The 17,393-nt window shown below is 35.2% G+C and overlaps 1 protein-coding gene across 2 annotated transcripts; it reads left to right on the top strand.

Moving 5' to 3' along the window:
- Positions 1–1,713: 1,713 nt before the first annotated feature.
- Positions 1,714–17,004, top strand: LOC102218954 (ubiquitin-conjugating enzyme E2 E1-like). Of its 2 annotated transcripts, XM_023331608.1 has the most exons (7): positions 1,719–1,818; positions 4,423–4,498; positions 4,897–5,080; positions 7,420–7,470; positions 10,109–10,241; positions 15,851–15,998; positions 16,711–17,004. In XM_023331608.1, the coding sequence occupies exons 3-7, from the start codon at positions 4,926–4,928 to the stop codon at positions 16,806–16,808; spliced, it is 585 nt and encodes a 194-aa protein (XP_023187376.1). In that variant the 5' UTR covers positions 1,719–1,818; positions 4,423–4,498; positions 4,897–4,925; the 3' UTR covers positions 16,809–17,004. The 2 variants fall into 2 exon arrangements, with proteins under 2 accessions (XP_023187375.1, XP_023187376.1); XM_023331607.1 differs by lacking the exon at positions 4,423–4,498 and having other exon boundaries at positions 1,714–1,818.
- The last annotated feature ends 389 nt before the right edge of the window (positions 17,005–17,393 follow it).

The raw sequence follows: 17,393 nt of genomic DNA on the forward strand, positions 1-17,393 counted from the left end.
CTCCAGCTTTAACGTTTATTAGGCCACATGTATGTTAATGTTTGCATTGATGTCATTAGAATCTAGTGTTGTTTACAAATTACTACAAATTTGCGTAAATTACAAACCACTGTCTCCATTGAGATCCTCAGACCTTCCCGTTGTTCTGAATGTTACAAAATCCAGTATAAAACCCATTTTATACCGGTAAAGAGAGACATTTTCTGAAAAAAATGGAGCCGTTTGACTCGAGATGTTCACTACGACCATGTTTTCTACCTGCTTTAAAATAATTTTCCATAATCTGCTCATGTCCTGCTGTGTAATTCCACGGTGCTGGACAATAAATCATTAACCGTAATATATATTGTGATCAATACATAGTACAACTAATATTCAATATATAGAATATTCACTGAACTCTGATTCAGAACCGCAGCTAAGGTAAAGTTGGTGGAATCTACTAACTCTCTCGCTCTTTGGTTACCTAGCAACGGCCTGCTGAGTAACTGGCGCAGAAGCAGTTTAAGGTTTTACCCCTTTGCCTCATAACTGATTAAAATTAAGAAACAACAGCTTGGAGTGGAAACTGTGGATAAAAAATGAAAGGTCACACCACCAGTTAGAAGTATTTCAGATATTTAAACCAACAACTCATCAATAATTATTGATATCGACCGATATGAAACATTTACAACAAGACACGTTTTTCAGCCATTTTGTCCAGACCTATGATTCCAAAGAATAATTTACACCACCAGGAGGTGGCCTTGTTATTTTGGTTTGAGGGCCAAACCAATCTCTTGTATTTCAGAAGTTTTGTTTAAACTGCAATAAAAACCAAAATATGGTGTAATAACAAAGTCCTCTAAAATAATTTACGATTTTGGGGATTTGACCATTTTATGACTATTTATGTTGCCAGTTTGAGTACATGAGTAGAAGATGACGTCTTTTCAGAGCGGAGGTAAGTTGGGAGAAAACGGGACAAGATGATCACAAAAAGCTGAATATTTCATAAACCAGAGAAGATGTCAAAACCAAGAAACATGTAATGTCCTGGACGAGCAGAACATGGTCAAAGTTGAATGGTTGAAATAGCAAAAAGTATGCAGAAGTAGAAAAGTGGCAAAAAGTGAAAGAAAAAAAAAACCACTGTCATAAATCTAAAATTGGAAGAATTTTTGCTCTTGTTGTCTTACTTTTGGACAGTAGTCATGATGTATTACTATGGCAACAGTGTATTGTTTTTACTACAGGGAGCAGCTGATTAGCATCTGAAAAGCTCAAATTTTAAATGAACTACGACCCCAAATCCCAGAGGAGTTGAAAAGGAGGTTTCATACAACCTCATTCAGGATAGAAGACTGTCAAAGTCTTCAGTCAGAGGTCTCTTCAGATTCACTGCAAGACTGACTGCTACCGCAGATCCTTCCTGCCCACAGCATCTCCATCTCCAGTGACTCTTGGTAGCTAATTGGATGAACCAGTCATAACATTTAAAGCCCATTTTTGATAAATAACGTATTTTTGAATTTGGAATGTTTCCAGATTAATATGACATTGATTCATTGAGACTACTCAACTTGACTTCGCTCTCTAAAATGCTGACATTGCGTCATGAGGTCAACGTGTTAACGACCCCGAGGAGGTTTAATTCAATTAAATTAGATGTGCTCAATGTGAACCTTGTCACAGCGCAGTAGGCTGGGCCGATTCCACGGTAGGACCGGTGCAGCACTGCCTACTGCAGCCGCGGGAGGCTACTTCCGTTCCGCACAGGGCGACAGGCAGCAGCCAGCCTCGACTGTGGCGGAGGTCCAGACACAATAAGACCGGGTAAGTTTTGTTTACTACACCGACGGTGTGTTCGGCGTGTACATCCAGGCATTCCGTGCTGGTTTCTTTGGGCGATCTGCTGGTTGTTTTTGTTTTCGGTTGATGTCACGGTCAGCTGCGCGAACAACCAAGAAATGAGACAAACAAAACGAGTCTGCCGCACGGGGGGAGGGCTACGGCTACGTGCTGGAGAGTGGAACCGGTCTCGTATATTTCCTGGAACGAATATTGTTTGGTTTTAAATATTTTGAGAATTAATTTATATTTCTATGAACTTTGCGACAAAGTGAGGCAAAGTTAGTATTTATATTATATATATGTCACCTCAGCAGTCCAGTTTTTTAAGTCTTTGCTACCAGTTTGAGTAGAGTAAGCTGTTTTCTTGAAGGGGGTGTTAGCATTAATAACCGCTAATGAAGAAAGTGAAGGTAAACCAGCAGTTATTTACACTTAACACCAATTAAATCCCGATGATAGACGCCGAGGATTCAGTTGTGTTAAGGGGGTTACTTTATGAATCTTGAAGCTAGCTCTTCGGCTACTTCGTCAACCGTAACGGAGGACGTTACCTAACGTTTAAAAAACCGCAGAGGCTAATTTTGTTAACAAATCTCGCGAGAGAGAGAGAAACCACTGCGCTCGAGAAGTTTTGAAGATGGGTATGAAATCTTCTGGATGCTTCTCAGCGCATCGCTTTGACCTCAATTAGTTGCACTGAATTAAATTGAATGCAGTCAAACACCTGTAGCCCCTTTAGATCAATTCACTTTATTAATGGAGCTGAAATCAACACGTCATCCATATTCACTTAAAAACAGAATAGGTTGTATAATTTTTCAATGAGTTTTGTAAAGTAAGGTGGGGGTAAAAATATATGGAATTTGGTTAAAGTATTTTCCAGAATAAAGAGCAGGAAGAGGTATTTATATTTTCTCTTTTTCCCGTTCACTGACCCAAGATTGCTTTCTATGGAAAAGAAAAATAATTTATAATAACAGTAACATTAAAAGCTTTATTGTCATTGAAGAAATTACTTTAACAAGTGTCTGGATGGGAGCACATTATGAAATTTTCCATTATATTTGTCCAGAAAAAAGGTGACCTTAACACTGACACTATGAGTACTTTCCATGACAAAGAATAGTTATTGGCAGCCATAGCTCCACCCTGAACTGGGGGTACTTTCTATAAAAATAATAAAAATCAACACTAAGTGGCTGAAAATGTTGCATTGTCAGGGAAAAAAATAGGAAAAAGTGATTTGCATGTTAGAAAAAACATTAAAATATTCTGGAAATTAGACAAAGTTTACTTTCTATTGATGACATTGACATTTATATAGCATATTGAATATTTTCTCTCACTTGCCACCAAAAACATCCACACATTTCGGGTCAAAGTCATTAATTTATGACATTGAAGTGTAGCCAGTGGCGTCTTTTTCAATTAACAAGTTTTCAATTCTACTCAGCTTTTATTTTACTCCTCTAAGTCCAATGAGAGATAAAATGTCACATTTAATCAAATAATTAAAAATATTGAGTAGAATAAAACCTTTTTGGAAAATAATTAAATGTAAGAGTCTTTCAATCCAAACAAAACATTCAGATATAAGAAAACTAGGACAAAAATGGCATCAGGACTGATATTAATATCTATTTACAGTGTAAAAGGTAATCTTAAAAGCAAGCTACCTTTGGCTGTCTGAGGTGGAAGGTGATGCAGCTGCAGCAGCAGCAGCTTTTTTTTCCGTCTGCAGATCTGGTGTTTGATTGACAGAAGGCTGTCAGACTTTAATGTGTTTCAGACGTTTACTGTCGGCGCAGTAACACTGTGCAGCTCACAGACGCAGATTATTGTCGTTTTTAACGTCAAAGTGGATCCAACTGCACAATGTGTATCGTCAGTTTGTGTAATATTTATATGGTAAAAAACTGTTTAGCATGCAACAGTTGTTGAAGGGTTGGTACTGGTGCTTGAAATCCTTGGAAATTGGGTTTGGAAAGTAGAAAGCCATTGAAAGTGCTTGATTTTTAAACTGAACAGTTTTGTGATAAAGTGCAAATCTAGTCAAATTTTGGAAAATGTTTACAGTTGGAATCAGATATTTTCTTACACCTCATCAGATACACATTTTTTCTCTCACTGTGAAGTTAAATCAGACTAAGCTTTTATTATTTTGTATCGGTTAGAATATCCAAAATTATTTATATTCATTAAATGCATTCTGTTTTTGTAACTTTCCTTGTGTTTGAGCAGGAAGGTAATTTACTTTAAGATGTGTTTGGATTGTTTCAATGTAATGAATACTTATTATTCCTAATGGCTCAATGACTTGTTGATCTGTGCAACTGAAATAAAATGTTTATCGATTTTATATATTCAACAACTTTATTGAAATTGAGGGATTTAGTTTGTTAAATTAGTGTTTTGTTCTCGAACCTCTGGGCAGGGGTGTGAAACTCCAGTCCTCAAGGGCCGCTGTCCTGCAACATTTAGATGTGCCTCTGCTGCACCACACCTGAATAAAATAATTAGGTCATTAGCAAGGCTCTGGAGAACTGATCTACACAAGAAGGAGGTAATTAAGTCATTTCATTCCAGTGTTTCGTACCTCTGGCACATCTAAGAACTGCAGGACAGCTGCCCTCGAGGACTGGAGTTTGACACCTGTGCTAGGGTATGTGTGAGACATTAAAAACATACAATTTAGCTACATTTCATTTCGCTTTCTCCCTTTGTAATACTATCACAATACATGATTGATAACAGTAATAAATGATATTATATAATCATGAATTGAAAGTGTGTTTTTAAGTACATTTGTATTGTTCTTATCTCCAAAGTGTGGCCCTGGAAAAGTTTGAAAACTTGGCTTGAAAATTGTTCCAAACCCTGTTATTGGCTAATATTTTCCAGGTGTTATGAACTTTCATCTCACATGTTAAAAGTGATGGAAGCACATATATTAATGGAAAGATTAAGATTCTCTGGTACAAATGAACAACAACAAATTTCCCACATGTGGTGAAACGTTTACCCTGGCTTACTTCCTGCCTTTTTTTTTTTTATTCTCAGGTTGCGCCTCTTCTCCAATCCAAACCGGAATGTCGGATGAGGATTCCCGAGCCAGCACCAGCTCTTCCTCATCGCCGCCTTCCTCCAGCCAAAGCAGACATCGGGACCTGCAGGGAAAGAAGAAACGGGAGAGCAAAGCCAGCATGAGCAAGACCTCCAAGCTGCTTTCCACCAGCGCCAAAAGGTTCAAATGGCACAACAGCGTCGTAAAGTCGCTCATTCTGAAGGATATTTCTAATCCAACCCAATCATGTTGGGTATAAATCTGAGACGTTAATGTTGCAGACGGCACAGAAGTTGTAAAATCTGATTTATCCTGAGTAAATTAGAAAAGAGTGAGAGTTTTATTGCACTTCCACCCTGCAGTTGTCATACATTTGGAAAATATGATAGACAGATTAATTTTTGCATAAACAGTGGCTTCAGTAGAGGTATGTCAGTCATACACTGCAAAAACACAACATCTTAGCAAGTATTTTTGATTTAGTTTCTAGTGAAATCTTAGTTTTGTCTTATTTTAAGTGTACCGACTTGCAAGTAACTTTCCAGCAAGATAGAAGTTGCTTTAAGTAATTAAAATTGGTGAAAAAGTACTTGTTTCATTGGCAGATTATTTCACTTATAACAAGACATTTTTCCCATGTATTAAGTGAAATAATCTACCAGTAGAACCAGTACTTTTATTCATTTAAGGAATTATTGACTCTAAAGAAGCTCCTATATATTACTGAGAAGTTACTCATGAGCTAAGTTTGTCTTATTTTAAGTGTACTAAAATATTTCCAAGAAACTAGACAAAAATACTTGGTAATATTTTGTGTTTTTGCAATGTGAGATCTGTGGTGTTTTTAAAGGAAACGCAGAAGCTTCCTTTTCGGATAGAAAACGTAAGACCGATCACTTATGGTTTTTGTCTCTTTTTGCACAAAGAGCTTTTTACTGTTTTGCTTCTGATTATCGAAGTGTTCAGTGTATGCTTAACACAGTTGTATTTTGTGGCTTCACTGTTTAGTTTTTTTTTTCTACCATGAAGTATATGGTAGTCCTTAGACAGGCTCCAACATCGGCACCGACGACTCGCAGCAGTGCCTCCGCTCTGGTCCAAATGCATCTGCGTTCTGTTCACAAAGCCTTGGCCTTACTCTTTACTTTTTCTTCCAACAATCTGGATAACAACTTCTGTTCTTGTCGTCCTGGAGTTGATCCGTTTGTTGGCTTTAGTTTCTTCTTCAACCTTCTGAGTACTGAACACGGGTTCTCATTGGCGCTAAAATCTGGGAATTTTTCCCATTTTTGTACGTTCTGATTGTCATGACAGCTTATTTTAAGTTTTAGATTCGTGAGAAATCATCACCAGGTTGTTTCTGGATCCATATCTGATTCCTGGCTTTATTCTTGGTGGTGTTGGAAGAGCAGAACTGGGAGGAAATCAGATTTCTCTGTGGAAAAGCAACGGCGCACATGGATTGAATCAGGATTCCAGATGTTCAGAAGGAACACCGAAAAAATATATATATATTTTTTTTTCCCCAAAAGTGATTTTGGCACAAAAAAACCCGCATTTGGCAAAAAGTGACGTACTGCTGTCATTTTAGTAAGGTGACAATATAGCATTACCATTTGTAGTTGCTCTTGAAGGAAAGTTAAAACTTACCGCCATCAAAATCAGCCGTCCTTAATGGCGGATGTTTTTTTTCTTCATCTATTCCCTCCGTTTTTCGGACATTATCCTTGCCTTCTAGCATGTCTGTAGGTTTTGTATGAGACGTTGAAGCTGCTCCGCCACGAAGCTCGGCTGAATGAAGCGCTATTAAAGTGAAACTTAAGGAGTCTTGAGTGTTTTATTTCAAAACAGAACCGCATAAAGTGCATGTTGAATCCCACACAGAACTCTTTTTGGACCGTTCTTTACCGCCTGGCTCTGCCGCCATCTTTGTTTCTCTACGAATGGCTCCGGTTACAGATGACCAGCAGCGCGCTCTGCTGGGTGGCGGCCAAACTGCAACATTAAGAAAAAGGTCTAAGCGGACATTATTAGTTAATCGACTGGAACTAATTTTAATTTATGATCAGGATTCTGCAGGTTTCTTTTGAACATCGTTAAGTCTTCATCTTGCTGAACTTTTCCTCTTGAAGTTGTTGATGAACCAGAACGTCTTCTTTCAGCTGAAGCGTTTTTAGCAGCAGCTTCCTGCATGTGAAGCCATTTTGATGCAAACGAATAGTGGCTCGACACTTTTCACCGGAGGCAGCAATTCCTGACACCAGAGGACAGTGATTTCTTCCTCATATTTAGAAAGCAGCTACTGGTTTCACAAGGCAATCTGTGCTGAGGATGTAACCAAACAAAGATGGTTGATAATTCAGTGCAAAAACACAGTGATAGTAAGTTTGTTTGTTTCTTTGTAGTAACTGACTCAGTGCAACAAAAAAAAAGCAAAGTTTGCAGAGCAACGTTTGTGTCACTGCTTCATAGTAAATCTGCGGGGTGTATGAAGTTACTTTTATTTCTTCTGTGTGCAGGATTCAGAAAGAGCTGGCTGACATTACACTGGACCCTCCACCAAACTGCAGGTTCGTTTCTTCCTCTTTTTGTTTTCAGTTGTTTACTAATACATACCAAATGAGTCTGACTTATTTGTAACTCATCCTCGCACATCCATCTACTTAAATTCCTAAACTTTGTTAGAAATGTGATTGAACTGCAAGAAAATTTAAAATATAAAGTAATCATTATAAATATAATGAAATCATTAAAGGTTAAATTAATTGTAAAGTTTTGGTTGTAAAAGTTTGACATTTTCTGGTTTACATTTATCCATCTTGCACCAATTTCAAGTTGCATTTATTTCTACCAATAGATTTTCAAGTAAACAATTTAAATTAAACTGTTTATATTTGAGGGAGAAAATACTACAAATAGATAAATTATTGTTGAATCCGTCAATTTTAAAATTGTAATTGTTTTATTTAAACTTAATTTGTGTATGATTAAACATTTCTCAAAGTATCTTCTTTTTTTGTTCTTTATTTGATGCATCTGAGACAACGAACATCAAATCAATTAATTATTAGTGTGAAAAAATGTTGTAATGATGGATAAAATCATATTAAATATTAGCAATTTGGCATTACCTCCACCTAAAGCAATCTGTCGGTTTTTGCATGCAGTATAATGAATAACCTTAATCCAAATAAGATAACTGTACTTGACCTCTGGCTTCAGCTGTGTATTTGAAAGAGTTGCGTGTTGAAATTTCCAGACATTGTTAATTAGAAAACAGCCAGAGGTCGATGTCAACATGATCAAAAACGAGGAAATCAATATGTCTGATTGTAAAGATCCCTCCCTCTCTCCCCATCGCTGCGATCAGAACTACATGTTCAGCTGCTTTGAAGAGGAAAAGATCAATACAGATTATTAAGGATCACTAAACCCAGAACACAGGACTTACTTTGAACTTCAGCATCCATGATACGAACATCCATATTCCTTTTTATTTAAAGGACACATACAATGGAAAAAGTAAATTATTTCTTATCTTTAATTACTGATCAGGGAGATATTAAATGAAAGCTGACATTTATAGTTCTTCATGTAGCAGTAAAAATACGACATTATTATGAATTTATTGGTTTCAACAGCTTTTGAATGTTAGATTCACATATTTTTATATTTTTGTCTCCTTGTTACATTTTTTCTAAATTATGCACCTTATTTTCTAAACGGTGCCAGATCAAATTAGTCATTTATGGTCACATTTTCTATAAATTCTGTATTAGCGCTGAAACGATTTATCAGATTAATCATTGTGAATTGATTATTGAAATAATCGTCAACTAATTTATAAAGAACAACACCCTTAAAGCGGTAATTAAGCCAAAACTGTATAAAAAAATTTAAACTTTTTGTATTTAAGATGAAACATTTTCTTTGTCTGTAAATATTTTCTACCCAGAATTCATCAAGTGGCATTTTTAGCTTCACTTGGTTCAAATTCTGCACAAATAAATCTCCCATTAACAATCTTTTCCATCCAATTACTAATCGGTTTAATCCAAATTAATCAACACTGTATTGATGAGTCGAGCAGAAAGGGCTTAGCTTTTCACATGTTGATGTTAGAAGCATCTTTTGCTGCAGATTATCAAGCATAGATTAAAAGAAATCTGTTTTATTATTCATTTTTTTGTGTGTGTATTTGTAATGTCTAAAATAAGTTTAAATGGTTAAATGAAAATGCAATTTTTTTTATCCAATTCAGAAAAACTAATAGATAATCGATTACTAAAATAATCAATATCTTATCTTTTTATTAATCAAATCAAGTGTAAATACTTTATTAACACACATGCCTGAACCAGGTGTGAGTTAGTTACTGGTTTCACTAGTTAACAGTTTTAAAATGTTACACACTTAGATGGGTCACTTTGTATGGCAAACCAGTTTAACATTTAATAGATTATATTTAAACCAAATGTCAATAAGTCAGTTCTTCCATGTCAAAATGAATGGATTTGTCCAATCATCAATCAACATTTTATATATATTGCCTAAAAAAATCTATAAAATAATCCTACTCCATTGCATATTTCTTTGTTTCTGCAGGTGTAATTTTTTCTACTAATTTAAACTAGGGCTGAAATGATTAATCACGATTAATGGATTTTTTAAATAATTCCCAACTAATTTAGTAAATGTTTAATTGTTAACTGGAGTGCAAAGATAAAAAAAATGGCCATTTGCTAAAAGAAGAACATACTCAAAGCAGTAATTACACCAAAACTTTACAAAAATATACACATTTAGCATTAAAGATGAAAACATTTTGTAAATAATGTTATACACATGTTGATGTTAAATATTACTTTAACTTCAGATGCGATCTTTGCTAGAAATAATCAAGCGTGCACTAAAGGCAACATAATGTGTTTCTTATTTAAAAAGGGAATTTAATTATTTGTTTATAATGTATTTTAATTGTCTAAAAAAGGCTTAGATGAAAAATCTACAGAATGTGTCAGTTTTTATCCGATTAATCATCAGAATAATCGATTTACGAAGATAATAGTTAGTTGCAACCCTAATTTAAACAGAATGATCATGTTCATTTATCAATCTAGTTGATAAATACCAGAGTTAACAGATGGAAACCAAAGTGCAATTTGAAGATTATCTGAATAATGGTTCTGATTGTCTCTGTTACTGCAGTGCTGGTCCAAAAGGAGACAACATCTACGAGTGGAGGTCGACCATCCTGGGACCACCGGGCTCCGTGTACGAGGGAGGAGTCTTCTTCCTGGACATCGCCTTCACACCCGACTACCCATTCAAACCCCCAAAGGTACAAACAGCAGCTAATCGTCCAGTTAGAGGCTGCAGTGCATGAAAACTGATTAAAAACCTTTCAAATAAAACAACTCCAGAGTGAAATCCTCTGTAATAAGCTGATTATTTAAGGCATTTTAAAAAACAAATTAACTCAAAAGCAAGAAAAGTTTGATACAAGGTATCCAAAAATAGGTACAGTGTCGACAAAATTGCATCTTTAAACACTCCTGTGCAGATTTGTTGCAGACGGTTCTCAGATAAGGTGAAACTGTGTGGTTTGTTTGTTTGAAAAGTGCACTTCCTGCATGACTCACTTTCTGTTGCCATTCCTGTTTTGTAGCTGTGTTACTTTCCCCTGTTCAGTCTGCATGGCCTCAAAATAACCAAATTCTCAATAGTAGTTTCTAAATTACATTTAGCAGCATATATGTCAATTCATTTCGTGGAAAGAAGGATTTTAGCATGTCGCTAAAACTGTCAGGGACTGTTATGAATTTTACTTTTTACAGTAACGGTGCTTAAAATCACATGACACATTCAGAAAATATTTACTTCAGCTTTTAAATATAGTTTTGTCAACGTGTTTACAAAAAAATAGCAAGTTAACTCTTCAACTGTTTTATTTGTAGTTCTTATCGGTCCTATTTTTAAATCTTAAAACGTTATAGATTTAAATGCTGAAATTTTAAGAAATTCGATGCCTATTGTTATAGTCTGTTCTGTTTCCATTACATGACTAAATCCTTGCATTAACCAGTTTTTATAGTGTCTACAGGTTAATCTAAACAATTTAAACAGAACCTATTGATGCAAAGTTCACATTTTGCATCTTTTATGTTTCCATTTAAGTCTCAACTTCTTCTAACTAAAACTCAAGTGCTTAAAAAAGAAAATTAAAAAAACACCCAGCCGTTTTTTGGCAGTAAGTTCATGTTTTTAGGCGTCAGGGAAAAATGAGCCTCCTGATTGTTAAGTCGTATTCAAGCACTGCGCTGTTACCTAGCAACCCCAGCAGAGCCCAGCCCCGTTACCTAGCAACTCAGGTAGAACTCCAACACGTTTTGGTAAAGCTGATACATTGTTAATCACTTTAAAAATGTCCTAAATATACACAATTTCAAGACTATATGAGAACATATTTAAGGATGGCAAAAACTGCATAAAAAAATAAAGACATCCCAACTTACTTTACAGAGCTTTTTAACGTCTCATTTTAAAGTCACTTCATGACTTTCTGATCTTTAACCGCGCCTGAGCTTTGCAGCTACAAAACCTGCTGACAAACCCATCAAACGTACGAATATCATTAAGAATTGGGAGCATAAACTCTGCATACATTAATAACAACCAACACATGCGTATAAACAGGCTTGTTTTCTATGCATTGCGGTTGCCCTGAATTTTATGTCGTCCAATTAGCTACTTTCAGTTTGCGTGTGGTGTTTTGCTAATCTGAGGATGTGTTTCCACTATCTGATCATCAGACAACGTTTTACAAACAGAAAGAAAGAGTTTCATATCAAAATCTGGTCCTTAGCATCAGGGCCGTTTTCATCTGTTTAGATTCCTGTAGGTTTTTTTTTTATTTAAAAAACATTTATCACTTCAGTTACACGTCTGACATTTATATGCATAGATTACATTAAACCATTAACGTCCTCTAGTTTTCCCATCTAAGTAATGTATTTTGCTTTGGTGCAATGTCAGCAGACACAGCAGCTTTTTAATAATGCATTTAAAACTCATTAACTTCTACATTTAAAGCATGAAATCCAGTTTAAGGCAGTCAGTGATCGTTTCTGGACTTCTCCCTCTTAAGCAGCAGCTCCTTTCATGACTCCTGATAAAAGTTTGTCAAACACTGAGGTGGAGAAAATGGGTCTAAACTGATAAAGCTTTGAGCCAAAACGTGACGCACGAGAAAGCGAACACCGACTGTACGACCCCTAGATACAGTCAGACAATATGGAGATAAAAAACTGAATTATCTATTCAGTTTAATAAAAACTTTACTTTTTTGTCCATCTAAAAATGGGGTAGAAAACATTCCTATGAGATCCCAGGGTTTCCCGCAGTGTATTATAAGCCTGGCAGGCCACCAGACTTTACTTGTGTCTTAGCATTGCTTATATTTTTAACTCATTTTAAAATGTTTGCATTTTTTAAGGCTTTATAGTTGGTGTTCAGGTATTAATCCCCCCCCCCCCCCCGTCTTTCAGTAACACATAATTATCAAGTGGTATTTTCAAATTTCCTGTCAACTTTAAAAAAATGTTAACTCAAAAACACGACAGGCCGCTGGATGACTGACTGACCCAGCGCCCAACCACAAGGCTGTTAAACCTTGGGTACTTCAGGTACTTCAAATCCTTGAAAATTCTTGAAATTTAAGTCCAAAGTTTGGAAAGTGCTTGATTTCTGCATAAAGTCCGTGAAAGTGCTTGATATTCAAACTGTTTTGTAACAAAGTGCAATCTAAGGTTTGATTAAAAGCCTAAATTTGGGAAACATTATTTACGGTTGAAACTAGAAATTTTCATAAAACCAAAAAATAGTTTTATTCAGACTAAACTTTTCTTGTTTTATCTTATTTTTATTTGCGGAATGCCAAAAAACATAGCGGTAATTTTTTTCTGTTTTATTAACTTTAACTTTCAGTTTAACCACAAAATATTTGGCCACGAGTCACTTTTACTTTCAGAGAAAAATAAAACGTAAATAACCCAGAAAAAAATATTATTCTGATAAAAAAATAATTGTCACATTCTGCAGATTTCTTATTTAACAACTTAAGCTTATTTTATGCAATATTAGACATGCAAATAAATAATTCAGTTCATTTTTTCAATAAGAAAATAAACATTTTATTTCCTAAACTGTAACAGTACAGCACTCAAGTTAATTATTTTAATAATCCCTTAATCACAATTAACTTGATTGTTCATTTCAGCCCTACAATAAAATACATTTTTTCTAACCTGTTAAACTTTATGCTCACAAACAACACCTGTAGTGATGTTAGTAATCTAGTTGTTGACATCTTGCTCAAACCGTCAGCAGTAGTTGTCAGAAACTGTCCTCTTCCATCTTGTTTTTTGTTGTTCCTTCTCTTTAATCCCAGATTACAGTCTTTATTAATCCCAGTGTTAAAATCTTTTTCCATCAGACTGGTGGGTGTCCTCTTAACCCAGTTACTTTCACAGCTAAACCACATTTCCTGCGTAGCTTATCTCTGCACTTAAAGCGCTCACTTCATTCTGCTTCTGCATCACCAATAAGCAGCTTCACATCCGTTCAACGTATTTCTGTTTTTATTTAAATCAAGATAAAGATTTTCTAAACTGGACTACAGAATGTCACAGTGGAGCCAGATTATCATTTACAAGAGACTCACTTCCTGCAGCTTTGTGTTTAAAAACAATTCAAATGCTAATCATGGTGTATTTACGCTTCAAAGTGTAATCTGAGATATAATACTTCCCATTTAATAGGTAACAGAGTTAAGTGACATCTGCTTTTCCCTTTTATTTAAACCCTGAAGGATTTAAATAAAAATATGTATCAGGAAGAATCTGACAGCAGTAATCTGATCTTTGTTTGAAGTTTGACTTTTTATTCGACTCCAAACAGCAAACCTGAAAATGGTTTAATTTTTGTTTTTGAAAAATTACATTTTTAGGTTTAAAAACTACTTTTGAATAAAGAAAGGCTGACAAAAGAGGCAGCTTTTGTTTTGTTTTGTTTCAGTGTATTTTAATAAAAAATCACAAAACTAAACTGCATTTTTGTAAACAAAACACAAGAATTGTTGGGAAATTAGGGGAAAATATGTTCTTTACTGTTTGAAATTAAACTGAATGATTTTTAACAGACCTGGAAACTCTTCTTTGACTAATGGTTTGCTCAACCTGAAATAAACATTTATCTTAAATTTCCAAATGGGGGGAAAAAAACATTTAATCTTTACAAAGTAAAGTGTTTGAGCTTCATAGAAACAAGTTGTTTGGTATGGTTTTTCCTAAATATATATTACTTTTTGGGCAGATGATCTGTTTTTGTGTGCTTATGGTGGTTGAAGTATCGATTCTTGTCCTTTAAGAAACAGTTTTTGGCACGTTAATGTTGCTATGGCAACAGAAATTTGTATTAGTGTAATAAAGGAATGATTTAAATAAGAAATATATAGTTGTTGCCTTTTATAAACGAAATTGACGCTGATTTATTTAACATTTATAATTTGTAATGTATGAATGAAATGTTTAGAAGTTTTGTTTTATTGAACGTAGCGTAATAAAAGGAAATGTTGTATAAGCAAAAGAAGAACAGTAAAGTTTATTTACACGTTCAAAGGAGTGGGTAGAAACATAAACTTATGAAACTGGTTCGTTAGTAGCATCATCCAGTAAATTACTGTCCTTAGTTAATAATAGTATATTTTATTTGTAATACAAAACCTGTTAGTATTTTCTATATCAAGGATTTCAAGGACTTTTATCGTCATACCAGCTCATATTTGCATGTTTATGGTACAAAATATGGATGTGAGAAGCCTCATAAATGAATAAAATAAATAAATATAAACAGCTATATATATATATATATATATATATAATTTACTGTGGATGAATCACCTGTGTTTATGGTGGAGTTCAGTCCTGATGAGTAAAAACCTCATTTATTATTTTAGGAGAATGACTGTATGTGAAGTACCTCTCTGTAGCCACTAGAGGGCCTTCCAGAGCGAAGGTCTTCCAGCCTCAGGTGTTTCTCTACTCTGAGTGAATTTCAAATATAATTTACAGACATAAAAAATGTCCGTTTTAGATTGGATGATGGAGAAACGTGAATTATTTCCTCCATCTTATTGAATGTTGTGTCTGCAGGTAACGTTTCGCATGAGGATCTATCAGTTTTTATGCCAACTGATGCAACCTGAATACAATTATGAATTACATTTACATTACATTAGTCTTAGTGCCCTCTTCAGATCTGTTTTTATATTTATCTGGGAAATCTTTAATTTTAGGTGATTTCTGCCTTTTATTGAATCACCTATAGCCTTTAAGTGCAAAAAATAAATTTTTGTACAATATTGCTCAAATAAAATGAGATGTAAAACAATTTTGTTTATTTTACTTTCTATTCTTTCTAATGCAGATATGTTGCCTTAACAAACTGGTGCGTTATTATGGAAAATTCATATTTTACATGTTTATTTTTCTATTTCCATTTGGGTCTCAGCTGCTTCCAAAAACAGCCAAAGCTCATAACCCAGTTGTTTATTGGAAAATAAAGTTAATAATTTTTGGTGTCTGGAAATTGAGCCGTTTCAAAAACCTTCAGGATGTAACGTCACAAATCAGCAGGCTCTGCCCCGTTACCTAGCAACCCCAGTGAGGCCCAGCCCGTTACCTAGCAACCCAAGTGAAACTCCAGGACTTTTGGTCATCTAGTTTTACTCTCAGATGCCCTCATTACTGAAGAATGATTTCATGCCAACAAGTGTAACGGACATGTTTTGTACAGGCCATAAAATATCCTGACCTGTTCAAGGAAGCATAATAAGTGATTTTTCTAAATATTTTCTTTACAGCAGCATTTATTTTTCTTTTTTGTCTGCAGGTAACGTTTCGCACGAGGATCTATCACTGCAACATCAACAGTCAGGGAGTGATCTGTCTGGACATCCTGAAGGACAACTGGAGCCCCGCCCTCACCATCTCCAAGGTGCTGCTGTCCATCTGCTCCCTGCTCACAGACTGCAACCCAGGTAACGCCACCCTGCTGCTACACCCACCGAACCCAACTAAAAAATAAAACACCAAAAGAACAAAAAACACACACCACTGAAACTATAAGTCATATGAATTGTGAGGTATTTCTAAACCAATATTAAGCATCAGAATAGAAATTATAGATCACAGTCACAGTAACAACTTAAGCTGAACGCTAAATTTTCCCAGGAGTTATTGTGATAAATGATAATGTTGTTTTGAGACCAAAGATAATGCCATAATAATGCAAGTTCACTCTCTCAACAATGAACAAACTTTCATTTCTATCAAAAGTTTAACTCTGGTACTGGAAGACATTTTAAAAATCCAAAATAAACAAAATAGAAATGACAAATAAAATGAATACTGAAGTTTCTGCCTCCAGAAAAATGTCTAGATGAGACCAAAGCGCCACACTGAATACCTTTATCCTCCAGTTTTTGGTAGAAAAAGAGAAAAACAATCAATCATGCAAATGTAAATTATTATGCTTGTTTTAATTTATCATGCAATTATTTGATTTACTGCTTATTGCAACAGGCTTACTCCTCAGTTAATAATCTTATTAAAATGCACACTGATCAAATTCACTATTTCCAATCCGGCCACAAAAACAAGCTGAATCCTGCAAGTTACAGGTTCTGTTTTTCCTGAGCTCTCATTCATGTTTAGTCAAATTAAAACTTTATTTAATTTTTTTCCTTTCAGCTGATCCACTGGTGGGAAGCATCGCCACGCAGTACACGACCAACAGAGCCGAACATGACCGAACAGCCAAACAGTGGACAAAACGATACGCCACATAAACCCACCGGACGCCAGTGGGAGGAAGAGGAGGAGCAGGAGGAAGAGGAGGGCCGGGGTGGGGGGTGATCTGTGTTGTTTGTGACGGGGGTTATTTTTAGCTCATATTTTTAGTACTTTGTCGGCTATATTTTTTTTGCTTCCTGGTTAAGTTATCGTTGTGAACATGGTAATAAAGGAACACAATGGAACATCTCATCCAGGGTTTTATTTATTTAAACTGAGATTTTAATTCACAGGCCACAGAAATAAATGTTGCTTTACATAAAATTAGTTTTTTAGAATTTATGTGACAAGTGTTGTCATTCTAGTCCACAAAATATGTTTACATTGTGGCAGTTTTGCTCCAGATCACATTACTGACACAGAGCTTTGTTAGCTTAAAATTTACACGTTTAACATAAATTAGCAGCTAGTTACACTAAAGTAGTTTTAATAGAAGTGTGTCTAAACCAGAGGTGAAGCTGTGAACGTCTAACTCAGGGATTCCCAAAACTTTTCCAAAGAGCATTAAACTCTGCAAGGCCACAGAAAACGCTACAAAATATGTAAAGAAATATCAACTTCTAGAATAGTTTTTATTCACT

The sequence above is a fragment of the Xiphophorus maculatus genome, chromosome 3, assembly GCF_002775205.1.
Source record: "Xiphophorus maculatus strain JP 163 A chromosome 3, X_maculatus-5.0-male, whole genome shotgun sequence".
In the NCBI taxonomy this organism is placed as follows: Eukaryota; Metazoa; Chordata; class Actinopteri; order Cyprinodontiformes; family Poeciliidae; genus Xiphophorus; species Xiphophorus maculatus.

Excerpts from the sequence above, each read along its gene's own strand:
- LOC102218954 (XM_023331607.1), top strand. The coding sequence starts at position 4,926 with ATGTCGGATGAGGATTCCCGAGCCAGCACCAGCTCTTCCTCATCGCCG. Across the intron at positions 10,242-15,850 it reads ACCCATTCAAACCCCCAAAG|GTAACGTTTCGCACGAGGAT; the intron begins GTACAAACAGCA and ends TTTTGTCTGCAG. Across the intron at positions 15,999-16,710 it reads GCTCACAGACTGCAACCCAG|CTGATCCACTGGTGGGAAGC; the intron begins GTAACGCCACCC and ends TTTTCCTTTCAG.